Source organism: Cherax quadricarinatus, chromosome 37 (assembly GCF_038502225.1).
Source record: "Cherax quadricarinatus isolate ZL_2023a chromosome 37, ASM3850222v1, whole genome shotgun sequence".
Taxonomy (NCBI): domain Eukaryota; kingdom Metazoa; phylum Arthropoda; class Malacostraca; order Decapoda; family Parastacidae; genus Cherax; species Cherax quadricarinatus.
Genome location: NC_091328.1, coordinates 26,688,991 through 26,716,506, shown reverse-complemented (window position 1 = coordinate 26,716,506; position 27,516 = coordinate 26,688,991). Strand labels below are relative to the sequence as shown.

The 27,516-nt window shown below is 40.0% G+C and overlaps 1 protein-coding gene across 1 annotated transcript in view; it reads right to left on the bottom strand.

The window, feature by feature from the left end:
* Positions 1-5,532: 5,532 nt before the first annotated feature.
* Positions 5,533-27,516, bottom strand: part of LOC128704258 (uncharacterized) — a 153,235-nt gene continuing 131,251 nt past the window's right edge. The window contains exons 7-9 of the mRNA XM_070091744.1: positions 9,458-9,606; positions 6,922-7,076; positions 5,533-5,613 (exon numbers count right to left, since the gene is read on the bottom strand). Coding sequence (XP_069947845.1) covers positions 5,533-5,613; positions 6,922-7,076; positions 9,458-9,606 — 385 coding nt within the window. The remainder of the gene's footprint in view (positions 5,614-6,921; positions 7,077-9,457; positions 9,607-27,516) is intronic.

Below are 27,516 nucleotides of genomic sequence, written 5' to 3'. Positions count from 1 at the left end.
AAGACCAGAACCCTTGGGCCACCGTGGAAAACATTAACAAGATTCCCACGGCCTCTTCAATGCTCAAGATCACCTTTACTGACGTCACAATGGCTTCCCAAGCCATGGCTGAGGGACTAACCATCTACTATTATTTTATCAACGCCTGCAACATTGAAGCTGAACGTTACCACCACGTCTCTCAATGCTGGACCTGTTTCTCTTACCTCCACTCAACAAAAGACTGCCCTACAAAAGACAAGAAATTCTGTTCCACCTGTGGTAATGAGGGTTACGACTCTAGGACATGCTCTTCCACCGCTACTCTCAAGTGTCTAAACTGCAAGAATAACCACCACACTCGCAGCAAAATGTCCTACCCGTCGTGATATCATCAAAAAGAACATAGAAGCAGATCAGAAGAAGTCTCCATTAAGATCACCCACGTATGCAGCTATCACAAAACTGCAGGCCGACACCACTAAACTCCTGAAATCATCCCAGCTCTCCACCACCAGTATCTCCACTCCAGCATGTGACTCAACAAAAATACAGTACTGCTTACTGTATGCTCACATGCACAACATGGCAGCACCAGGCTCCTTCAACACTACCATCAACGAACTCTTCAGACTAAAGAACATGCCTGCATACACCTTCCCAGACTCTCCACCTTCTGCTGACATAATCAAGCTCACCCAAGCACCAGTAAACATTACCACTCCAATAACCACAACACAAGATACAACGCAAAATACATCAACAACAACAAACTCCACCGCAGCCACCGACCAATCAGCAGCTTCACCTGATCTACCTGAGACCGCCGCCACCTGTGCCGACCTACACCTCGAATCTCCATCTCAGTCACCAATTGCAAAAAAAAGCTAAATTACATCCACTTGTGAGTTGTCCACAAGAAACTACACACCTCAGAAATACAGCACCTATCACCCTGTACACATGTAGTCCAGAATTCATCACCGTGTATGCAGGCCAAGCTATATACAGCATAGGAGATGGCCGCATCAAGTACACTGTTGCACCAGGAACCGACCCACATACCACCAACGCCTTACTAGAAGACCTAGGCAATGACAAACAGCACATGGTAGAACCTGTCATGCTCTCAAAATCAGCATATAGAAGAATTACAAACGGCTCAATCACTACGGCAGCTAGTGATCACTACGTGATCACTAGCTGCCGCCTCCTGCCTGCCTCTCGCCTCTCGCCAGTCTCCACCAATCACAAGCCAGTCAACACCTTGCGCTGATGAGATGCATACAGCCGTGCTCCCGTGTCACCGATCAAGCTTGCCCGTGTATCCTGACTCTCAAGCTCCTTCCTGCAAATTCCTTCACGTTCAGCTCTGCTGCTGGGTCAAGCCCTGGCTCTTTCTCTAAGACTAAGGACACTCCTCTCAAGATCTACTCTTCGTCTGTCCAGTCTTCCCCGCTCACCCCTTCTTGGGGTCTTACCTAGAATCTATCGTATCGTATCGGGACCTGACGATCTGTTGGAATGTGAGCAGGGTAATATTTAGTGAAGGGATTCAGGGAAACCGGTTATTTTTATATAGCCGGACTTGAGTCCTGGAAATGGGAAGTACAATGCCTGCACTCTAAAGGAGGGGTTTCGGGATATTAGCAGTTTGGAGGGATATGTTGTGTATCTTTATGCATATATGCTTCTAAACTGTTGTATTCTGAGCACCTCTGCAAAAACAGTGATTATGTGTGAGAGAGGTGAAAGTGTTGAATGATGAAAGTATTTTCTTATTGGGGATTTTCTTTCTTTTTGGGTCACCCTGCCTCGGTGTATCAAAAAGATACTACATGCCAGGTAATTTGCCATCATTAATGCATAATTAAAGCTGGAAGAGATTTTTAGTAGCGAGTATATGAATGGCATATCATTGCTAAATTTACATTACACATTCTTTTGAAAATGACAGTATATTGATTTAAATTTGTTTGGTTAAATCATTCTGAATGATGAATCTGTTCTTTTGTAATAGTGATATTTCTTCCAACTATGAAATACCTGGCATTGGTCACTGAATAAGCTTAACTGTGAAGTTAATAAAAATGTAAAGTGGTGGTTCATTTAGAGGATAAATTGGGCACAATTTTTTATATGCTCTGTTTCAGAGCTTTTTGTTTTCTTTTGCCCAGTTAATCAGTGTTAAAAGGCAGCCAGCCACTGTCCATGAACAACTTGTATTACTGTTACTAGTTGTGTTCACTAGCAGCTTCACTCGAGTTTTTTTCTTCAGTGTTCATCTGCCTCATGCATGACAGTGTTTCCAGGAAATAGTTCTGGAAATCCTCATACCCACATCCACAAATTGTATATAAGTAGGCTGTATAAAAGTGGATTCATTTTATTTTACTTGTGTATTTTCATTTATAGGTAGTAGGTTGGTAGACAGCAACCACCCAGGGAGGTACTACCGTCCTGCCAAGTGAGTGTAAAACGAAAGCCTGTAATTGTTTTACATGATGGTAGGATTGCTGGTGTCCATTTTTCTGTCTCATAAACATGCAAGGTTTCAGGTACGTCTTGCTACTTCTACTTACACTTAGGTCACACTACACATACATGTACAAGCATATATATATATATATATATATATATATATATATATATATATATATATATATATATATATATATATATATATATATATATATATATATATATATATATATATATATATATATATATATATATATATATATATATATATATATATATATATATATATATATATATATATATATATACATACACATCACTCTGGGTTTTCTTCTATTTTCTTACTAGTTCCTGTTCTTGTTTATTTCCTCTTATCTCCATGGGGAAGTGGAACAGAATTCTTCATCCGTAAGCTATGCGTGTTGTAAGAGGCGACTAAAATGCTAGGAGCAAGGGGCTAGTAACCCCTTCTCCTGTATATATTACTAAATTTAAAAAGAAAAACTTTCGTTTTTCTTTTTGGGCCACATTGCCTTGGTGGGATGCGGCAGGTTTGTTAAATATATATATATATATATATATATATATATATATATATATATATATATATATATATATATATATATATATATATATATATATATATATATATATATACACTATATTATTGTACCCACAGAACAAGTGGTATTGATCAATAACAACACTGCACTAGCCAAGGAGTAGAACCCATACTGTTTTGGCCCACCTCATGGTGAGAGAAAACGCATGACGCTTTAGACCACTAGACCACAAAATCCTTAACAATGGTGCATCCAGCCAAGCTAGACGTTGTACCCACCATCGAAGGACATAAGATGGTGTGGACGCTTCTGAGCTAATTTCATTCTACTCCCTGTTTGTGTACTAGCCAAACAAGCAGTATATTATATTATTGTACCCACGAAACAAGTGGTATTGATCAATTGTTAAGGATTGTGTGGTCTAGTGGTCTAAAGTGCCATGCGTTTTCTCTCACCAAGAGGCAGGCCAAAACAGCATGGGTTCGACTCCTTGGCCAGTAAGTAAGTAAGTAAGTTTATTCAGGTATACACAAATACAGTTACATAGAATTATCATACATAGCAGCATATGTGTAGAGAACCTAGGATAACCCAAAAAAGTCAGACAGAGTGACTTATTTCCATTGGGGTCCTTTATGTGTATATATATATATATATATATATATATATATATATATATATATATATATATATATATATATATATATATATATATATATATATATATTATATATGCAAGACAGGTATACAATATCGACAAGATGAAAGTTAAGACACTTGTGCAACATCTGGTTATCTTTATTTCTACAACCACGGTGTTGTAAACACCACCTCCAAGGCTGAGGGACTGATTACCTCATCTTTTGTATATAGTTCTTCTGTTTTCTAATTATGTCCAAGAATTTGTAGTGATAAAGCCACTGGATGGCGAAACGTTTACAATAAAGATAACCAGATGTTGCACAAGTGTCTTAACTTTCATCATATATATATATATATATATATATATATATATATATATATATATATATATATATATATATATATATATATATATGTCGTGCCGAATAGGTAGAACTTGCGATCTTGGCTTAAATAGCAACGCTAATCTTGCCATATAAGACAAGCGAAAATTTGTGTATGCAATAATTTCGCCAAAATCATTCTGAACCTAAAGAGAAAAATATATTTCACTGTAAACAAACCATACCACGGGTGGGGTTTGATCCCGCGGTCAGAGAGTCTCAAAACTCCAGACCGTCGCGTTAGCAATCGTGTCATTACGATTTCTTGAGTCATATTTCACTGTGTTTGTTTAGTATTAAATTATTGTAAATAAATCTAAAATATATTTAGTTGGGTTAGGCTAAAATAAATTGTTCTTGTTATAATAAGGTTAGGTAAGTTTTCTAAGATTCTTTTGATGCAAAATTATAAATTTTTACATTAACATTAATGAAAAAAATATATTTTTAAACGTATAAGAGAAAATTTTAGAAAGAACTTAATTTTAAATGAGTTCTTGCTAATTGACCAGTTTTACATATTCGGCACGACATATATATATACATACATATATATATATATATATATATATATATATATATATATATATATATATATATATATATATATATGTATATATAATAATAATAATAATAATAACAATAATAATAATAATAACTGAAACATCTAGAAAAGGCAATGAGTTATTTTCTTCGAATTCAACAGGAAAATTTATAGGATGAGCTGAACTGTTTATTATAACAAAGAAATGGTTTATATATATTTTCTTAAAACTTATTAAACTCTGAATTGTTGATGCAAAGTTTGTGTTTGATGACAAGTTTTACACTCAAAAGTTTGGTATGGCAATGAGAAATCCTCTCTCACCTGTTCTTAGTAATTTATACATGGAATTTTTTTGAAGGAAGATTGCTTAAAACATTTCTTCCTGATAGAGGTAAGTGGTATAGATATGTTGATCATATTTTATGTTAGGTTAGGTTAGGTTAGGTAAAGATTAGCCGGTATTCTCCCGGCCCGGGCCTTGTCCAAGTGGTGGCCCGGCCTTGGCTCCCTCTTTAGGGAGTGTCTGAGACCTAAGTCTCCCATGGGAGGAGGCACAAGTACCTCCTCATCTTTGGGACCAACTGTCCCCAGGCCTAGCCACAAGCTAGGCCTCTCTGGTCTGCCATCGCCGCCCCAAGGGGGCAAATGGGAATGACAGTCTTATGAGCTAAAGGCTCGGGCTCAGGCACCTACCCTACCCTAGAAGGGTTAGGCATGGTGTCGATGGGATATATATTTTATGTCTCATGTCTAAGAATATAGATATAAACCATTTCCTTGTTAAATTAAATAGTTCAGCTCATTCTATAAATTTTACGGTTGAATTCGAAGAAAATAACTCACTGCCTTTTGTAGATGTTTTAGTTATTAAGAGTAACAATGATTTTAAATTTAAAATTTACAGAAAACCAACAAATAACTGTTCCTATGTACACTATTATTCTTCATTGTCGGTATTTTCATAAATGTTTTTGAGAGCGTTACGTATTTGTAGTCCAGAGTTCATAGATGAAGAAATCTTAAAAAATTATGAAATAACTAATGGTTTACAATACCCAAGAAACATAATTGATAAATCCTTTAAAATTTCCAGAAAAACTTTTTACAATTCAGAAATGGACAACCAACCTTATTCAACTGAAAATATGCTGGTTCTCTCTTACTATGAAAACTTGGTTGATATGCCTTGTATACTTAAGAATTTTATTATCAAAGCTGTGTTTAAAAATCTTGATACAGTAAAAAAAATCTTTTGATAAAAAATCTCTCCCAAAATGCCGATGGGTGTTTCTACAAGATTCCTTGTAAAATATGTGATAAAGTTTATTGCAGTCAAACTGGTAAGAGCCTTGAGCTAAGATTAAAACATCATAAATATAGCATTAGAAGTGGACAAGATTGTAATACTTATGCAAACTGGATTCGTTTATAATTAAAAAAAATGGGAAGAATTTAAGATACATTAGACAAGTAAAATATCTTAATGCATGGGTTGAGTATCAGTTGTGTTTCACAGAGTCGGGTGTTGTGATGTGACTGTGAGGTGTAGTCTTGCCCTTATATGGCTTCCAGGTAATCTTTTATTTTTCGTTCCTTGATATTGTGAGAAGTCATAAAAGCACTTGGAATTTCACTATTTTTTCTGATTGGTTGTTCTGCATATTGTGATATCACCTGTTTACTGTGATCTTATCTTATCTTCGATATATTAACAGAACTGCAGCTAGCCAGGATTTTATCCTACATCACTTTGCCCAGCTCTGTGAGAACAAGGCAATGTATGCATCCACTGGACAAACAATTCTCAAACACCAGGTGCCCAGTGAAACTGAGCATGTTTTCCTTGATGCTACAACATTGTGGTCATGGAGAATAATTCATCAACAACCTGCCTGTTAATCTAATTCATATCAGCATTCACACTGTAGGTCTCATTATCATCAATTTATGCTTATATAAGTCATAACCATTGTTAATAGTAAAACAAAATGTCTAAAATAATTAAATAGTTTGATAATCATAAACTAAATTGTTATTGTTAGTATCAGAGATTGTAAACTTTAGCATTCACGTAAACCAATTTAATTTCACTAAGGTCAGTAGTTACAAGTAAATTTTACTGCTGTCCAGAATGCTGTGCATCGCCAGGGACATCCAATAAAAAAAGAAAACATGCCATTTATTTCTGTATTAATTATACAATATAACTTTATAGAAACACACATTATTCTTATTCTTATCCTTATTCTTCTTCTTCTTATTATTATTATTATTATTATTATTATTATTATTATTATTATTATTAAGACAAATCCTACTCACAAACTTGGTAGTAATCATTGAAGTTTGCTGCTGCCATGAAGAAAAGTTCACAGTCTCTTGCTCCCTTACAGTAAAAGGTAGTGGAATAGTTTGTTGAGTTTTTACCGACAGCAACTTTCTTCGTAATTGTAGCTCGATAATCTCCTGGCGTGGTGACGTCTGGGAGACAATAGCAATACAGATAATACATATGATCCTCATTAGAAAGGGAATGCTGTCATCAAAAACACAGTAGTTAAATTAACAATATAAAACTTATAAAAAAAAACATACTTCCTGGTTTGAAAGATCATCTGAACAGTGATGTTAACGTACTTCTGGAAATACAGTGATTGAATGACTGACAGTGAAAGTAAGAGTGAAAGTGTCTCCTTCTCTCTACCTCTGTGGGAGAAGGCCGATGTGTTTAAATGTTTTCTTAAAACAATGTATGGATACCAATTATGATGTAAGTGAAATGGAGGTAGAGGTCATCTCTCCTGCTAAGGAAAATAAAAATTGGAAAAAGTAAATAATATTATAAGATGAACAGGACACAGATATCGAATAAATGCACACAGCTTTATGGCACACAGAGAAAAGAGATATGAAAGGAAAGATATAATTAGTTTCAAAAAACAAAAAAAAAACATATAATTTTAATCAGGTAACACAGGATTTACGGTCTATATAACAGGGGCGGGTAAGTTCTCAGATAAGAAGACCCCCATATAATACTTCTCATATATTTTTAAATGCTCGAGAGCCACAGGAAATATTATTTTAAAATTACATTTGTAAATAATAAAACACAACAACTATACAGTAATCCTACTCACCATAGCAGAATATGTTTAATCTCTGCTCAATGAAGATTTTAACTGAGGCTTTATTTATGAAGTTAATACTTTGAAATCAGGCTGGAAAAAAGAGTCAAAGATGATTTAAGACGTTCAGTAAGGTGATGTTAATAAGGACAGCACAATTATAAATTTCATTACAGAGAAGAGAGATTCACAGCAGTAAGTTGTCCCATAAACACAGAGTAGTCAGTAGTCAGTTTTCTGAACATTGCGATACTTTGACTCTGCGAATTCTTTCAAAACTCTGTTAGAGATGAGTCTTATGTACTAGCTTCAAACCCACTTCATCTGCAGTTTAATAAGCTCTGTTTATATCGAAGCAACATCTGAGGTAAAAGGTGCAACAACAGGACATCCATCGTTGATGACGTCAATCACTAAAGAATTCAAAAGAAATTCAGAACATGACTTTAACTATTTTAGTTTTTCAAATTTGTTCTAAAATTCGTCATAACTGCGGCCAGCGGCCTGGTGACACACCTCTCGGCGAGGGTGGAAATATTGGGCGTGTTTCCTTTACACTGGTTGTCTATGTTCATCCATCAGTAAAAATGTGTACCTGGGTGTTAGTCGACTGGTGTGGGTCGCATCCTGGGGCAAAACTGACTTAATATTGCCCCAATTGTTCTGCATAACAAGGGGCTTTCTATATAGTAGTTATTTATGTCAGTGATGTCAACTAGGACTGTATACCTTGTACTTGTACTTGTACTTGTACTTGTACTTGTACTTGTAGAAATAAAGATGTTATATTATTATTATAAAATATTTCGATATTTTCTTCGTATTTTTATTTTACTGTCTTTAATTTCAATATCAGAAAAACAACTATTCTTAATTTAAGTTTGGGAAAGTGGTCAAATTTCTATATTCCCAGATGTCTTTTAAAAAGTTTTGTTTTATTCTGAAATCTGAAATGTGATTGGTCAAGATGTGTAATAACTTTGTTTCTTGAAGTACCAGATTTAAATATTGGAGATGATGCATTACATCTGTATAGAACATCAGATCCTCAACACAGGAAGTGGAATAGTTTGGGAAGCGAAGTAGTGGAGGCAGGATCCATACATAGCTTTAAGCAGAGGTATGATAAAGCTCAGGGAGAGTGACCTAGTAGCGACCAGTGAAGAGGCGGGGGCCAGGAGCTTGGACTCGGCCCCTGCAACCTCAACTAGGTGAGTACAACTAGGTGAGTACAACAAGGTGAGTACAACAAGGTGAGTACAACAAGGTGAGTACATTCATGATCTTCTAGTTGTGGGTGTTTCTTTTTCTTTTCCTTCATGAAAGCAATGATTGGTTCGAAAAGAGCAACAAACTTATTCAAAAGATTGGTAGTTGACAGTCGTCATACAACACAGTAGAAGGAAACGTAACTTGACTTTTCTTCAAGCTTCAGCTTCTCAATAAAATTTCTAAATTCACGGCGTGTTTTTACATTTGTCCGAATGAAATTTACAGTTTCTAAAAATACAATTTATGACACTGTTGAGCTTGAAGTGTTTACTTCAACCTCAACAATGAGAGAGAGAAAGAGAGAGAGAGAGAGAGAGAGAGAGAGAGAGAGAGAGAGAGAGAGCGAGAGAGAGATTAAGAGAGAGAGAGAGAGACATAAAATAACAATGCTACTACAATAAATGGGTTAGATCCCTGCCTGGAGTGATATGTCCTAAAAATTACAAGACAACAATGACTAACTTCCCCCGGGTGTCCACTGATCCATCATGTTGTTTCCTTTGATCCAAGTCTGGGCATTGTCTGATGCTGACTGTAGTAAAACGTTGGTGATGGTGAGAGGACTCGGGTCGTTCCAGCTGAGTAGCAACTCATTTCCTTGTGGTCCAGCTCTATATCGTCAGCATAAAACCAAGATAAAAAGGACCACCGTCAATGCGAATTCCATGTTAAATAATTTAATATTGAACATACTGCCTTTTTTAAGTACATCATGCAAATATATCCAAAGAAAAAAAATTAATTATTACTGATTAATGATCAAAACGAATGCAAATGAAGGCAAAGCAACATACAATAAGATGAATATTTAATATTTTTGCGTCATTGTGAGGCATAAATATTCTAGTGTCTCCATGATGATTCATTTGTGCCTTTCAATTATATGTCATTGCAAAATATTGTTCATAAGATATGTATTGAGATATAATTTCAGGTATGATTAAAAAAATAGATTAAGAGATATAAAACATACTTCAGTCTTGCAAAAAACTTTCAAGCGATACAAACTATGTTTGTGGATCACTGGTGTTTACCTATTCATCAGGTTTAATAATTTACTAAGATATGATAGCAATTCATATTGTACTCTTTCTAAATTCGTCTTAAGAGGCAGGAATGTATTAATGGACAAGATCAAATTAGCCTCATTGACCAGGATACACACGACAAGTCTCCCAGGGTTTGTGGAAGCAACGCTGCAACAGTGACTCCGAAATTATGAGCATCGATGTCATACAGGTTCAAGGTACCATGCTTCTGATAGGTAGCCTTCGATGAATGTGAGTAGTGATAGGGAACCCTGGATATATGTGAGTAGTTATAGGTAGTACTGGATGAATGTGAGCAGTGATAGGTAGACCTGGATGAATGTCAAAAGTGATAGGTAGCACTGGATGAACGTGAGTAGTGATAGATAGCCCTGGATAAATGTGAGTAGTGATAGGTAGCACTGGATGAATGTGAGTAGTGATAGGTAGCACTGGATGAATGTGAGTAGTGATAGATAGCCCTGGATGAATGTGAGTTGTGATAGGTAGCACTGGATGAATGTGAGTAGGGATAGTTAGCACTGGATGAATGTGAGTAATGATAGCACTGGATGAATGTTTGTAGTGATAGGTAGCACTGGATGAATGTGAGTAGTGATAGGTAGCACTGGATTAATGTGAGGTGGCACTGGATGAATGTAGGTGATAGGTAGCACTGGATTAACGTGAGTACTGACAGGTAGCACTGGATGAATGTGAGTAGTGATAGGTAGCACTGGACGAATGTGAGTACTGATAGGTAGCACTGGATGAATGTGAGTACTGGATGATAGGATAGGTAGCACTGGATGAATGTGAGTTGTGACAGGTAGCACTGGATGAATGTGAGTAGGCATAGGTAGCACTGGATGAATGTATGACAGGTAGCACTGGATGAATGTGTGTTAGGTAGCACTGGAAGAATGTGAGCAGTGACAGATAGCCCTGGATGAATGTGAGTAGGCATAGGTAGCACTGGATGAATGTAAATAGTGATAGGTAGCACTGGATGAATGTGAGTAGGCATAGGTAGCACTGGATGAATGTGAATAGTGATAGGTAGCACTGGATGAATGTGAGTAGGGATAGGTAGCACTGGATGAATGTGAGTACTGATAGGTAGTACATATGAGTGGTGATAGGTAGCACTGGATGAATGTGAGTAGAGATAGGTAGCACTGGATGAATGTGAGTTGTGATAGGTAACATTCAATGAATGTGAGCAGTGACAGGAAGCACTGGATGAATATGAGAAGTGATAGGTAGCACTGGATGAATGTTAGTAGTGATAGGTAGCACTGGAAGAATGTGAGTAGTGATAGGTAGCACTGGATGAATGTGAGCAGTGATAGATAGCACTGGGTGAATGTGAGCAATGATAGGAAGCACTGGATGAATAAATGAGCAGTGACAGGTAGCCCTGGATGAATGTGAGTAGTGATAGGTAGCCCAGGATGAATGTGAGTAGTGATAGGTAGCCCTGGATGAATGTGAGTAGTGATAGGTAGCAGTGGATGAATGTGAGTAGTGATAGGTAGCACTGGATGAATGTGAGTAGTGATAGGTAGCACTGGATGAATGTGAGTAGTGATAGGTAGCACTGGATGAATGTTAGTAGTGATAGGTTGCTCTGGATGAATGTGAGTAGTGATAGGTAGCCCTGGATGAATTGTGAGTAGTGATAGGTAGCACTGGATATGAATGTTAGTAGTGCTAGGTAGCAGTGGTGCTAGGTAGCAGTAGTGCTAGGTAGCACTGTTTGAATGAATGTGAGTAGAGATAGCTAGCCCTGGATGAATGTGTTTATTGATAGGTAGCATTGAATGAATGTGAGTTGTGATAGGTAACATTCAATGAATGTGAGCAGTGACAGGAAGCAGTGAATGAATATGAGAAGTGATAGGTAGCTCTGGATGAATGTTAGTAGTGATAGGTAGCACTGGATGAATGTGAGTAGTGATAGGTAGCAGATGAAGTGATAGTGAATATAGCAATGATAGGAAGCAGTGACAGGTAGCCCTGGATGAATGTGAGTAGTGATAGGTAGCCCAGGATGAATGTGAGTAGTGATAGGTACTAGGTAGCACTGGATGAATGTGAGTAGTGATAGGTAGCACTGGTTGAAATGAATGTGTGAGTAGTGATAGGTACTGGACGAATGTGAGTAGTGATAGGTAGCACTGGTTGAAAGTGAGTAGTGATAGGTAGCCCTGGAAGAATGTGAGTAGTGATAGGTAGCTCTGGCTGAATGTGAACAATGACAGGTATCAGTGGATGAATGTGAGAAGGGATAGGTAGCCCTGGATGAATGTGAGTGGTGATAGGTAGAACTGGATTAATGTGAGTAGTGATAAGTAGCACTGGATGAATATGAGTAGTGATAGGTAGCCCTGGATGAATGTGAGTAGCGACAGGTAGCCCTGGATGAATGTGAGTAGTAGTAGATAGCCCTGGATGAATGTGAGTAGTGATAGGCAGCACTGGATGAATGTGAGTAGTGATAGGTAGCCCTAGATGAATATGAGTAGTGATAGGTATCACTTGATGAATGTTAGTAGTGATATGTAGCCCTGGATGAATGTGGGTAGTGATAGGCAGCACTTGATGATTGTGAGTAGTGATAAGTAGCCCTGGACGAATGTGAGTAGAGATAGCACTGGATGAATGTGAGTAGTGATAGGTAGCACTGGATGAATGTGAGTAGTGATAGGTAGCCCTCGATGAATGTGAATAGTGATAGGTAGCACTGGATGAATGTAAGTAGTGATAGGTAGCTCTGGAGGAATGTGAGTAGTGGTAGGTAGCACTGGATGAATGTGAATAGTGATAGGTAGCACTGGTTGAATGTGATTAGTGATAGTTAACACTGGATGAATGCGAGTAATGTTAGGTAGCACTGGATGAATGTGAGTATTGATAAGTAGCCCTGGATGAATGTGAATAGTGATAGGTAGCACTGGATGAATGTAAGTAGTGATAGGTAGCTCTGGAGGAATGTGAGTAGTGGTAGGTAGCACTGGATGAATGTGAGTAGTAATAGGTAGCACTTTGTGAATGTGAGTAGTGATAGGTAGCACTGGATGAATGTGAGAAGTGATAGGTAGCCCTGAATGAATGTGAGTAGTGATAGGCAGCCCTGGATGAATGTGAATAGTGATATGTAGCGCTGGGTGAATGTGAGTAGTGATAGGTAGCACTGGATGAATGTGAGTAGTGATAGGAAGCACTGGATGAATGTGAGTAGCGATAGGTAGCCCTGGATGAATGTGAATAGTGATAGGTAGCACTGGATGAAAGTGAGTAGTGATAGCACTGGATGAATGTGTGTGGTGATAGGTAGCACTGGATGAATGTTAGTAGTGATAGGTAGCCCTGGATGAATGTGAGTAGTGATATGTAATACTGGACCAATGTGAGTAGTGATAGGTAGCACTGGATGATTGTAAATAGTGATAGGTAGCCTTGGATGAATGTGAGTAGTGATAGGTAGCCCTGGATGAATGTGAGTAGTGGTAGATAGCCCTGGATGAATGTGAGTAGTGATAGGTAGCCCTGGATGAATGTGAGTAGTGATGGATATGCCTGGATGAATGTGAATAGTGATAGGTAGCCCTAAATTAATGTAAGTAGTGATAGGTAGCACTTGATGAATGTGAGTAGTGACATGTAGCACTGGATGAGTGTGAGTAGTGATAGCTAGCCCTGGATGAATGTGAATAGTGATAGGTAGCACTGGATGAATGTGAGTAATGATAGCACTGGATGAATGTGAGTGGTGATAGGTAGCACCGGATGAATGTGAGTAGTGATAGGTAGCCCTGGATGAATGTGAGTAGTGATAGGTAATGCTTGACGAATGTGAGTAGTGATAGGTAGCACTGGATGAATGTGAGTAGTGATAGATAGCCGTGGATGAATGTGAGTAGTGATAGGTAGCCCTGGATGAATGCGATTGGTATTAGATAGGCCTGGATGAATGTGAGTAGTTTTAGGTAGCACTGGATGAATGTGAGTAGTGATAGGTAGCCCTGGATCAATATGAGTAGCGACATATAGCACTGGATTAATGTGAGTAGTGATAGGTAGTCCTGGATTTATGTGAGTCGTGATAGATAGCCCTGGATGAATGTGAGTAGTGATAGGTAGCACTGGATGAATGTGAGTATTGATAGGAATTGAGTTGTGATAGGTAGCCCTGGATGAATGTGAGTAGTGATAGGTAATGCTGGACGAATATAAGTAGTGATAGGTAGCACTGGATGAATGTGAGTAGTGATAGGTAGCCCTGGATGAATGCGAGTGGTAATAGATAGGCCTGGATGAATGTGAGTAGTGATAGGTAGCCCTGGATGAATGTGAGTAGTGATAAGTAGCCCTAAATGAATGTGAGTAGCGATAGGTACCCCTAGGTGAATGTGAGTAGTGATAGGTAGCCCTGGATGAATGTGAGTAGTGATAGATAGGCCTGGAAGAATGTGAATAGTGAAAGTTAGCCCTGGATGAATGTGAGTAGTGATAGGTAGGACTTGATGAATGTGAGTAGTGACATGTAGCACTGGATGAGTATGAGTAGTGATAGGTAGACCTGGATTTATGTGAGTCGTGATAGATAGCCCTGGATGAATGTGAGTAGTGATAGGTAGCACTGGATGAATGTGAGTAGTGATAGGTAGCACTGGATGAATGTGAGCAGTGAAAGGTAGCACTGGATGAATGTGTATAGTGATAGGTAGCATGGGATGAATGTGAGTAGCGACATGTAGCACTGGATGAATGTGAGTAGTGATAGGTAGCACTGGATGAATGTGTATAGTGATAGGTAGCCTTGGATGAATGTGAGTAGTGGTAGGTAGCACTGGATGAATGTGAGTTTTGATAGGTAGCACTGGATGAATGTGAGTAGTGATAGGTAGCACTGGATGAATGTGAGTAATGATAGGTAGCACTCGATGAATGTGAGTAGTGACAGGTAGCACTGGATGAATATGAGTATTGATAGGTAGCACTGGATAAATGTGGGTAGTGATAGGTAGCACTGGATGAATGTTAGTAGTGATAGGTACCACTGGATGAATGTTAGTAGCGATAGATAGCACTGAATGAATGTGGGTAGTGATAGGTAGCACTGGATGAATGTGAGTAGTGATAGGTGGCACTGGATGAATATGAGAAGTAACATATAGCCCTGGGTGAATGTGAGTAGTGACGGGTAGACCTGGATGAATGTGAATATTGACAGGTAGCACTGGATGAATGTGAGTAGTGATAGGTAGCACTGGATTAATGTGAGTAGTGACAGGTAGCATTGGATGAATGTGAGTAGTGATAGGTAGCCCTGGACGAATGTGAATAGGGATAGGTAGCACTGGATGAATGTGAGTGGTGAGAGGTAGCACTGGATGAATGTGAGTAGAGATAGGTAGCACTGGATGAATGTGAGTTGTGATAGGTAACACTCAATGAATGTGAGCAGTGACAGGAAGCACTGGATGAATATGAGAAGTGATAGGTAGCACTGGATGAATGTTAGTAGTGATAGGTAGCACTGGATGAATGTGAGTAGTGATAGGTAGCACTGGATGAATGTGAGCAGTGATAGATAGCACTGGGTGAATGTGAGCAATGATAGGAAGCACTGGATGAATAAATGAGCAGTGACAGGTAGCCTTGGATGAATGTGAGTAGTGATAGGTAGCCCAGGATGAATGTGAGTAGTGATAGGTAGCCCTGGATGAATGTGAGTAGTGATAGGTAGCCCAGGAAGAATGTGAGTAGTGATAGGTAGCAGTGGATGAATGTGAGTAGTGATAGGTAGCACTGGATGAATGTGAGTAGTGATAGGTAGCACTGGATGAATGTGAGTAGTGATAGGTAGCCCTGGGTGAATGTGAGCAGTGATAGGTAGCACTGGATGAATGTGAGTACTGATAGGTAGCAATGGATGAATGTGTTTAGTGATAGGTAGAACTGGATGAATATGAGTAGTGTTAGGTAGCACTGGAAGAATGTGAGCAGTGACAGATAGCCCTGGATGAATGTGAGTAGGCATAGGTAGCACTGGATGAATGTGAATAGTGATAGGTAGCACTGGATGAATGTGAGTAGGGATAGGTAGCACTGGATGAATGTGAGTACTGATAGGTAGCAATGGATGAATGTGTTTAGTGATAGGTAGAACTGGATGAATATGAGTAGTGTTAGGTAGCACTGGAAGAATGTGAGCAGTGACAGATAGCCCTGGATGAATGTGAGTAGGCATAGGTAGCACTGGATGAATGTGAATAGTGATAGGTAGCACTGGATGAATGTGAGTAGGGATAGGTAGCACTGGATGAATGTGAGTTGTGATAGGATGCTCTCGATGAATGTGAGTAGTGATAGGTAGCACTGGATGAATGTTAGTAGTGATAGGTACCACTGGATGAATGTTAGTTGCGATAGATAGCACTGGATGAATGTGGATAGTGATAGGTAGCACTGGATGAATGTGAGAAGTAACATATAGCCCTGGATAAATGTGAGTAGTGATAGGTAGCGCTGGATGTACGTGAGTAATGATACGTAGCCCTGGACGAATGTGAATAGGGATAGGTAGCACTGGATGAATGTGAGTGGTGAGAGGTAGCACTGGATGAATGTGAGTAGAGATAGGTAGCACTGGATGAATGTGAATATTGACAGGTAGCACTGGATGAATGAGAGTAGTGATAGGTAGCACTGGATTAATGTGAGTAGTGATAGGTAGCACTGGATGAATGTGAGTAGTGATAGGTAGCCCTGGACGAATGTGAATAGGGATAGGTAGCACTGGATGAGTGTGAGTGGTGAGAGGTAGCACTGGATGAATGTGAGTAGAGATAGGTAGCACTGGATGAATGTGAGTTGTGATAGGTAACACTCAATGAATGTGAGCAGTGACAGGAAGCACTGGATGAATAAATGAGTAGTGACAGGTAGCCCTGGATGAATGTGAGTAGTGATAGGTAGCACTGGAAGAATGTGAGTAGTGATAGGTAGCCCTGTATGAAAGTGAGTAGTGATTGGTAGCCCTGGATGAATGTGAGTAGTGATAGGTGGCACTGGATGAATGTAAGTAGTGATATATAGCCCTGGATGAATGTGAGTAGTGGTAGGTAGCACTGGATAAATGTGAGTAGTGATAGGTAGCACAGGACGAATGTGAGCAGTGATAGGTAGCTCTGGATTAATGTAAGTAGTGATAGGTAGCACTGGATGAATGTGAGCAGTGATAGGTTGCCCTGGTTGAATGTGAGTAGCGATAGGTAGCATTGGATGAATGTGAGTAATGAAAGGTAGCACTGGATAAATGTTTGTAGTGATAGGTAGCACTGGATGAATGTGAGTAGTGATAGGTAGCACTGGATGAATGTGAGTTGTGACAGGTAGCACTGGATGAATGTTAGTAGTGATAGGTAGCACTGGATTAATGTGGGTACTGATAGGTAGCACTGGATGAATGTGAGTAGTGATAGGTGGCACTGGATGAATGTGAGTTGTGACAGGTAGCACTGGATGAATGTAAGTAGTGATAGGTGGCACTGGATGAATGTGAGCAGTGATAGGTAGCACTGGATTAACGTGGGTACTGACAGGTAGCACTGGATGAATGTGAGTAGTGATAGGTAGCACTGGATTAATGTGGGTACTGATAGGTAGCACTGGATGAATGTGAGTAGTGATAGGTGGCACTGGATGAATGTGAGTTGTGACAGGTAGCACTGGATGAATGTGAGTAGTGATAGGTAGCACTGGATGAATGTGAGTTGTGACAGGTAGCACTGGATGAATGTGAGTAGTGATAGGTGGCACTGGATGAATGTGAGAAGTAACAGATAGCCCTAGATGAATGTGAGTAGTGGTAGGTAGCGCTGGATGTACGTGAGTAATGATTGGTAGCCCTGGATGAATGTGGGTAGTGACGGGTAGACCTGGATGAATGTGAGTAGTTGTAGGTAGCACTGGATGAATGTGAGTAGTGATAGGTAGCCCTGGACGAATGTGAATAGGGATAGGTAGTACGGAATGAATATGAGTGGTGATAGGTAGCACTGGATGAATGTGAGTAGAGATAGGTAGCACTGGATGAATGTGAGTTGTGATAGGTAACATTCAATGAATGTGAGCAGTGACAGGAAGCAGTGAATGAATATGAGAAGTGATAGGTAGCTCTGGATGAATGTTAGTAGTGATAGGTAGCACTGGATGAATGTGAGTAGTGATAGGTAGCACTGGATGAATGTGAGCAGTGATAGATAGCACAGGGTGAATATGAGCAATGATAGGAAGCACTGGATGAATAAATGAGCAGTGACAGGTAGCCCTGGATGAATGTGAGTAGTGATAGGTAGCCCAGGATGAATGTGAGTAGTGATAGGTAGCCCTGGATGAATGTGAGTAGTGATAGGTAGCAGTGGATGAATGTGAGTAGTGATAGGTAGCACTGGATGAATGTGAGTAGTGATAGGTAGCACTGGATGAATGTGAGTAGTGATAGGTAGCACTGGATGAATGTTAGTAGTGATAGGTTGCTCTGGATGAATGTGAGTAGTGATAGGTAGCCCTGGATGAATTTGAGTAGTGATAGGTAGCACTGGATGAATGTTAGTAGTGATAGGTAGCAGTGGATGAATGTGAGTAGTGATAGGTAGCACTGTTTGAATGAATGTGAGTAGAGATAGCTAGCCCTGGATGAATGTGTTTATTGATAGGTAGCATTGAATGAATGTGAGTAGTGATAGGTAGCACTGGACGAATGTGAGTAGTGATAGGTAGCACTGGTTGAAAGTGAGTAGTGATAGGTAGCCCTGGAAGAATGTGAGTAGTGATAGGTAGCTCTGGCTGAATGTGAACAATGACAGGTATCAGTGGATGAATGTGAGAAGGGATAGGTAGCCCTGGATGAATGTGAGTGGTGATAGGTAGAACTGGATTAATGTGAGTAGTGATAAGTAGCACTGGATGAATATGAGTAGTGATAGGTAGCCCTGGATGAATGTGAGTAGCGACAGGTAGCCCTGGATGAATGTGAGTAGTAGTAGATAGCCCTGGATGAATGTGAGTAGTGATAGGCAGCACTGGATGAATGTGAGTAGTGATAGGTAGCCCTAGATGAATATGAGTAGTGATAGGTATCACTTGATGAATGTTAGTAGTGATATGTAGCCCTGGATGAATGTGGGTAGTGATAGGCAGCACTTGATGATTGTGAGTAGTGATAAGTAGCCCTGGACGAATGTGAGTAGAGATAGCACTGGATGAATGTGAGTAGTGATAGGTAGCACTGGATGAATGTGAGTAGTGATAGGTAGCCCTCGATGAATGTGAATAGTGATAGGTAGCACTGGATGAATGTAAGTAGTGATAGGTAGCTCTGGAGGAATGTGAGTAGTGGTAGGTAGCACTGGATGAATGTGAATAGTGATAGGTAGCACTGGTTGAATGTGATTAGTGATAGTTAACACTGGATGAATGCGAGTAATGTTAGGTAGCACTGGATGAATGTGAGTATTGATAAGTAGCCCTGGATGAATGTGAATAGTGATAGGTAGCACTGGATGAATGTAAGTAGTGATAGGTAGCTCTGGAGGAATGTGAGTAGTGGTAGGTAGCACTGGATGAATGTGAGTAGTAATAGGTAGCACTTTGTGAATGTGAGTAGTGATAGGTAGCACTGGATGAATGTGAGAAGTGATAGGTAGCCCTGAATGAATGTGAGTAGTGATAGGCAGCCCTGGATGAATGTGAATAGTGATAGGTAGCGCTGGGTGAATGTGAGTAGTGATAGGTAGCACTGGATGAATGTGAGTAGTGATAGGAAGCACTGGATGAATGTGAGTAGCGATAGGTAGCCCTGGATGAATGTGAATAGTGATAGGTAGCACTGGATGAAAGTGAGTAGTGATAGGTAGCACTGGATGAATGTTAGTAGTGATAGGTAGCACTGGATGAATGTTAGTAGTGATAGGTAGCCCTGGATGAATGTGAGTAGTGATAGGTAATACTGGACCAATGTGAGTAGTGATAGGTAGCACTGGATGAATGTAAATAGTGATAGGTAGCCTTGGATGAATGTGAGTAGTGATAGGTAGCCCTGGATGAATGTGAGTAGTGGTAGATAGCCCTGGATGAATGTGAGTAGTGATAGGTAGCCCTGGATGAATGTGAGTAGTGATGGATATGCCTGGATGAATGTGAATAGTGATAGGTAGCCCTAAATTAATGTAAGTAGTGATAGGTAGCACTTGATGAATGTGAGTAGTGACATGTAGCACTGGATGAGTGTGAGTAGTGATAGCTAGCCCTGGATGAATGTGAATAGTGATAGGTAGCACTGGATGAATGTGAGTAATGATAGCACTGGATGAATGTGAGTGGTGATAGGTAGCACTGGATGAATGTGAGTAGTGATAGGTAGCCCTGGATGAATGTGAGTAGTGATAGGTAATGCTTGACGAATGTGAGTAGTGATAGGTAGCACTGGATGAATGTGAGTAGTGATAGGTAGCCTTGGATGAATGTGAGTAGTGATAGGTAGCCCTGGATGAATGCGATTGGTATTAGATAGGCCTGGATGAATGTGAGTAGTTTTAGGTAGCACTGGATGAATGTGAGTAGTGATAGGTAGCCCTGGATCAATATGAGTAGCGACATATAGCACTGGATTAATGTGAGTAGTGATAGGTAGTCCTGGATTTATGTGAGTCGTGATAGATAGCCCTGGATGAATGTGAGTAGTGATAGGTAGCACTGGATGAATGTGAGTATTGATAGGAATTGAGTTGTGATAGGTAGCCCTGGATGAATGTGAGTAGTGATAGGTAATGCTGGACGAATATAAGTAGTGATAGGTAGCACTGGATGAATGTGAGTAGTGATAGGTAGCCCTGGATGAATGCGAGTGGTAATAGATAGGCCTGGATGAATGTGAGTAGTGATAGGTAGCCCTGGATGAATGTGAGTAGTGATAAGTAGCCCTAAATGAATGTGAGTAGCGATAGGTACCCCTAGGTGAATGTGAGTAGTGATAGGTAGCCCTGGATGAATGTGAGTAGTGATAGATAGGCCTGGAAGAATGTGAATAGTGAAAGTTAGCCCTGGATGAATGTGAGTAGTGATAGGTAGGACTTGATGAATGTGAGTAGTGACATGTAGCACTGGATGAGTATGAGTAGTGATAGGTAGACCTGGATTTATGTGAGTCGTGATAGATAGCCCTGGATGAATGTGAGTAGTGATAGGTAGCACTGGATGAATGTGAGTAGTGATAGGTAGCACTGGATGAATGTGAGCAGTGAAAGGTAGCACTGGATGAATGTGTATAGTGATAGGTAGCATGGGATGAATGTGAGTAGCGACATGTAGCACTGGATGAATGTGAGTAGTGATAGGTAGCACTGGATGAATGTGTATAGTGATAGGTAGCCTTGGATGAATGTGAGTAGTGGTAGGTAGCACTGGATGAATGTGAGTTTTGATAGGTAGCACTGGATGAATGTGAGTAGTGATAGGTAGCACTGGATGAATGTGAGTAATGATAGGTAGCACTCGATGAATGTGAGTAGTGACAGGTAGCACTGGATGAATATGAGTATTGATAGGTAGCACTGGATAAATGTGGGTAGTGATAGGTAGCACTTGGTGAATGTGAGTAGTGATAGGTAGCACTGGATGAATGTGAGTACTGATAGGTAGCACTCGATGAATGTGAGTAGTGACTGGTAGCCCTTGATAAATGTGAATAGTGATAGGTAGCCCTGGATGAATATGAGTAGTGATAGGTAACACTGAATGTAAGCAGTGATAGGTAGCACTGGATGAATGTGAGCAGTGACTAAGAAAAAATTGCTTATACACACACGCACAGGATACACAGGAGACATTAAGAACCAAGATGCTGGAGACGGTGCTGGAAAGCTTCATGTACTAGCATGCTAGGGACACAACCAAAGAAAGAGGGGACGATGAACCAGCAAGGCTGGACTTTGCATTCACTTTCGACATTTCAGATATAGGGAAAATCACACGAGTCTTCCCTCTGCCCTAGTGATTACGTGGTCCTGAGTTTCGAATACAAAATAGAGATAATAATAAGTGAGGTAGCGCGAAAAGGATGGGAGAAACCAAACTTCAGAAAAGGCAACTACACACATATGTTGCAATTGCAGCATGAGGTGCAGTGGGTAAGAAAGGAAGAAGAGATGACAGTAAACGAAATGATGGAACACTTGACCGCAAAGTGAAGGGAGGCAGAGGAGAATTTCGTCCCAAGGAAGAACAGAAACAGTGGGAAGATCAGAGTGAGCCCATGGTTGACCCGGAGGTGTTGAGAAACCAAAAGCATATGTTTGGAGTATGGGAAAAGTATAGAAGGCAAAGGACTCAGGAAAGCAAGGAGCTGAGCTGAAGAGCCAGAAATGAGTATGCATGGATGAAGAGAGAGGCCCTGAGGCAACACAAGAATGATATAACTTCAAAAGTCAAATCTGACTCAATGTTGTACAACAGCCACATCAAGAGGTAAACAACAGTCAAGGACTAGATAAGAAGGAGGGAACTTACAGGAAGCAACCAGGAAGTATGTGAGGAACTCAGCTCAAGATTCAGGGAGGAATTCGCAGAGGAGACAGAGAGGCTTCCAGCTAACTGAGGAAGTAGGGTTCACCAGCAAGTGTCGGACACACTGCACCAGTAAGTGTCGTACACGCATGCCTCGAAGGCGGTGTGCCCGGATAACATCTCTCCATAGGTCCTGGGAGATGCACTATGTGTGCCACTTACAATAATCTTCAATAAATCTATTGAAACAGGGTAACTGCCTGAGGTGTTGAAGACAGCAAACATAGTCTCAGTTTTAAAGAAAGAAGACAGACAGACAGCACTAAACTACAGACCTGTGCAACTGACAAATAAAATATGTAAAGTTATAGAGAAGTATTGTAAAGGATACTGCACTGTTACAATACATTTGTAATATGGAGTATTTACAGTGCATACCTGGAGTAGGTTTCGGGGTTCAACAGCCCTACACCCCGGTCTGAGACCTGGTCTCATGGTGGATCAGGGTCTGATCAACCAGGCTGTTACTGCTGGCCGCACGCAAACTCACGTACGAACCACAGCTCGGCTAGTCAGGTACTGACTTTAGGTGCCTGTCCAGTGCCTTCTTTAAGACAGCCAGGGGTCTATTGGTAATCCCCCTTATGAATGCTGAGAGGCAGTTGAGCAGTCTTTGGCTCTGACACTTATTGTGTTGTCTCTCAGTGTACTCGTGGCGCCTCTGCTTTTCACTGGGGGAATGTTACATCTCCTGCCGAGTCTTTTGTTATCATAAGGAGTGATTTTCATGTGCACGTTTGGTACTATTCCCTCTAGGATTTTCCAAGTGTATATTATCATGTATCTTTCTCGCCTGTATTTCAGGGAATACTAATCAAGGCTTTCAACTTTTCCCAGTAATTAAGGTGCTTTATCGTACTTATGTGTGCCATTAAAGTTCTTTGCACACTCTCTAGGTCAGCAATTTTGCCTGCCTTAGTGTAAAGCAGTATTCTAGCCTAGAAAGAACAAACGATTTGAAGAGAACCATCATGGGCTTGGCATCCCTAGTTTTGAAAGTTCTCATTATCCATCCTATCATTGCAGTTGATACATAGTTGTGGTTTTTAAGAGTGAGATCCTATGACATTATCACTCCCAAGTCCTTCACATTACTTTTTCGCTCTTATTGTATGGTTAGAATTTGTTGTTTACCCTGATACTGTTTTAATTTCCTCAAGTTTTCCATATCTGAGTAGTTGAAATAACTCATCATTGAACTCCATAATTTTTTGACTGGCCCATTTGAAAATTTGGTTAATGTCCTCTTAAAGTCTTGCGGTGTCTTTGATGGAGGACACTGTCAAGGTAATTCAGGTGTCAACCGCAAGGAAGCCATGGAGCTGTGGCTTACATATCTGTCTATTTCAGATATGAGGATGAGGAATAGGATGGGAGTGAGTACTGTGCCTTGTGGAACAGAGCTTTTCACCGTAGCTGCCTCAGACTTTACTATGTTTAGTAATACTCTTTGTGTTTTATTTGTTAGGAAGTTATAGATCCATCTACCAACTTTTCCTGTTATTCCTTTATCACGCATTTTGTGCTCTATTACTCGAGGTCGCAAAGTCTGTGTATACTACATTTGCATTTTGTTTATCCTCTATAGCATCCACGACCTTGTCATAGTAGTCCAGTAGCTGGGACAGGCAGAAGCGACCTGCTCTAAACCCGTGTTGCTCTGGATTGTGTAACTGATGGGTATCTAGGCGGTTGGCGATCTTGCTTCTTAGAACCCTTTCAAAGATTTTTATGATATAGGATGTTAGTGCTATCGGTCTGTAGTCCTTTGCAATTGCTTTAATGTCGCCTTTGTAGAGGTGGGCTATATCTGTTGTTTTTAGTGAGTGTGGGATGACCCCTGCGTCCATGCTCTCTCTCCATAGAATGATGAAGGCATGTGACAAGGGCTTCTTGCAGTTCTTAATGAACACGGAGATCCATGAGTCCGGTCCTGGGGCAGAGTGCATGGGCATGACATTTATTGCCTTTTCAAAGTCTTGTGGTGTTAAGATAATATCAGAGAATTTTGAGATGACCAAATTTTGGGTCTCGTTTATAAAGAATTTATTTGGATTGTCGACCGTTAGTCTGGGCAGCGGCTCGATGAATTGGGACTTTAGTATCTCACTCATTTCTTTGCTGTCATCTGTTTAGGTCTCATCTCGCCTAAGCAGGGACCCAATACTGGATGTTGTTTTACCCTTAGATTTGGCATAAGAGGAGAAGTATTCTTATTTTTTTTCAATTTCCTTTATGACTTTTATTTTTTTCTGAGATTCTTCTAAATCTGGTGATTCATTACGTGAAAGGAACGGAGAATAATGTATATAAATAATGTACATGATGTAGTGTATAGATCACTTATCTGTTCTTATTTTGCAGTGATTTGCGGTAGACGAGTAGATAGAACTTTGGATCACCAAAAGAAGAAGGGCGCGTTGAGCTGGAGTTGGAGGTATCAGAATTCCCTTGTGTGTGTGTTTTGAGGAAAATCATATCAGGCGCCATTCCTAGGTAAGGAATGCGATGTTTCTTTAGGTGTTGGGTGGTATGCCTCACCTGTGTTTTATGTTGGTATAGGGGCTGTTGGACCTAAAGTTTTGGCGAATGTGGGGCTGGCGGTGATGCCCTCCACCTTTTTTTGGGTCATGTCTCGTGATCCGAGGTGTTTAGATTTTCCAGGACTCTTTAATTTTTTTGTTTTTGTTTGATCACTGGTGTGATTCCAGGGTCTTGGAATGACATGAAGGTGCCGGCCTGGAAGGTCCACCTTTTGAGGGTCTTCAGTTATGACTCCAGTGTTTTATGGCCACAGTCCCGCCAACAATTTACGTGACTCTTTACCCGGGTTTTTGGGAACCTGATATTTTCCTCTCCTGTGCTCTCCTGATTCTCACAGAGGTGTTTCATGAAGAACCAGTTTTGTTTACTAAAGATTGCTATGAGATAGGGTGAAAATGTGATGCTTCTTTCTAAGTAGAATTAAATATGTAAAATTTTTCTTTTTCTTTTCCCTCCTCCTGGAAAGTGTTACTGTTTAAATTTCTTTTTTTTTTTTTTTGGTGTCACCTACATTTTGACCTATATTGCAACATACTCAGCATTTGTGTTATGTAACTAAACAGCACTTCTCAGGGTTGCTTATGTACAAAGTTAACTCATTAGCATAAAAATTTGATGTATTTGGGTAAAATGCATCAAGGCCAGTGCTTGGCCGGTCAGCACTGTGTTGTGATGATGTATTTTCCCAACATAGTTGCCTTAAGAGCGTGACTGTGGGTTCGTTTGGCATAAAACTTGATCACTTTTATGTGTGGCGAGTTTCACATGTCCGCAGTCTAGTATTTGTAGTAACAAAAGGCCATGACTGTATGGTGGTAATCCTCCTGTTATAATGTTTGCCTCACTGCCTAGGACCTCAGGGTAGAGTTTCTATTTTTTTTGTCACTTTTGCCTAGTGTTGTCCATGTGGATCCCAGTAGCAGAGTGAGACGTGTGGTCTAGGGGTGGGGATGTTATGCAGGGTTCTGCATTGCATGAAAATATGTGGAGAAGTATGCCATAATTTTATAAACATAATTGTAAATTATAATGTATGAACTATGGATAAATGTAAACCATAAATTACTAATTAATATTAGGCCTAACGATATTATTTCAATCCAGAAGTCTGTTCGGGTGCCGTTATAGACCGAATTTGTTCCCATAAGAAATATTGTAAATTAGATTAGTCCGTTTCAGAACCCCAAAAATACACCTACAAAAGCACTTACAAAAATACACTTACATAATTGGTTGAATTGGGAACTGATCGTTAGGCGGGGGTCCACTATTTTAAACTGTGGAATGTGGGAAATCTTGCAAGGATTTATTTTCCAACGGTGTAGGGGCATGGCAGCTGTGAGCTTGGCTTGGGGCAGCCGTGTGGTGAGGGGCATGGTGAAAGATGCTGTCCAGACTCTGTGTACTTGAGCTAAGTTTTTGTACTCCTTTTGTTTAGGAAACCCGCGCCAAAGGCTACTTTATTGCTTACCAGTCGGCTCAGCGGGGCTCTGACGTGGTCAGGGCTCTATTAGCTGAGTGAGAGCTGGTGAATTTGGATAACGTTTTCGGCAGGAGAGTAGAATAGTGTAGGACATGTGGTGTCCCCGGGGAGCCACCCCATGCATCCAGTGTTTGTTCATTTAGCTGCGACTCTCCAGATGCCGACTCTTTATGTTCCTTTATTTGGGTCTTTAGGCTAAGAGAAATGTTAGGGTGTTTTTCTAGTGTGTGTACATATTGTTAATAATAAATGTATATTTTCCTAAATCGGAATTTTGCGTGATCCCTCTGATAACCAGCCCACTGATGCAGTAATTGCTGGTTTAGCGCATTCTGTTTTGACTGGGATAGCACTGGGAGGCCTAGTTGGGCATGAGATGTGTGTAACTTCTACATTTGCCCTTAGACAAGGCCCTTAAGCCCCAGGATAACCCACTTTCTGCGTAACATAGGCCATAAATTGTTCTTGCAAATATTTTTTGTAATCTTAATTTGTCCTGTGATTAGCGGAAATTGCAGTAGGCTAGAGGCCGGCAGCGAAGTCTGGCGATCTACAGATGCCATTAATGTTTTATATTCTTAAAACATTGATATGAACCTTGTGGGTTTAGCAATTGGTTTTCATTATAATATTTTATTTGGCCTAACTTTAAATAACTAGTAGTAGTGTATTAGTGAATTCTGTTAGGTGTGTGAAGTGGTGTAGGCAGGTTTTGTGTTGTATATAGTGTTATTAATTAATATATTTTATGAAGGTGAGTTTATATCCTTCCTAGCAATCAGCCCTCAAGTTTAGTGCTTTTGTGACGTTTCTTTGTGTCCCTAGGGTTG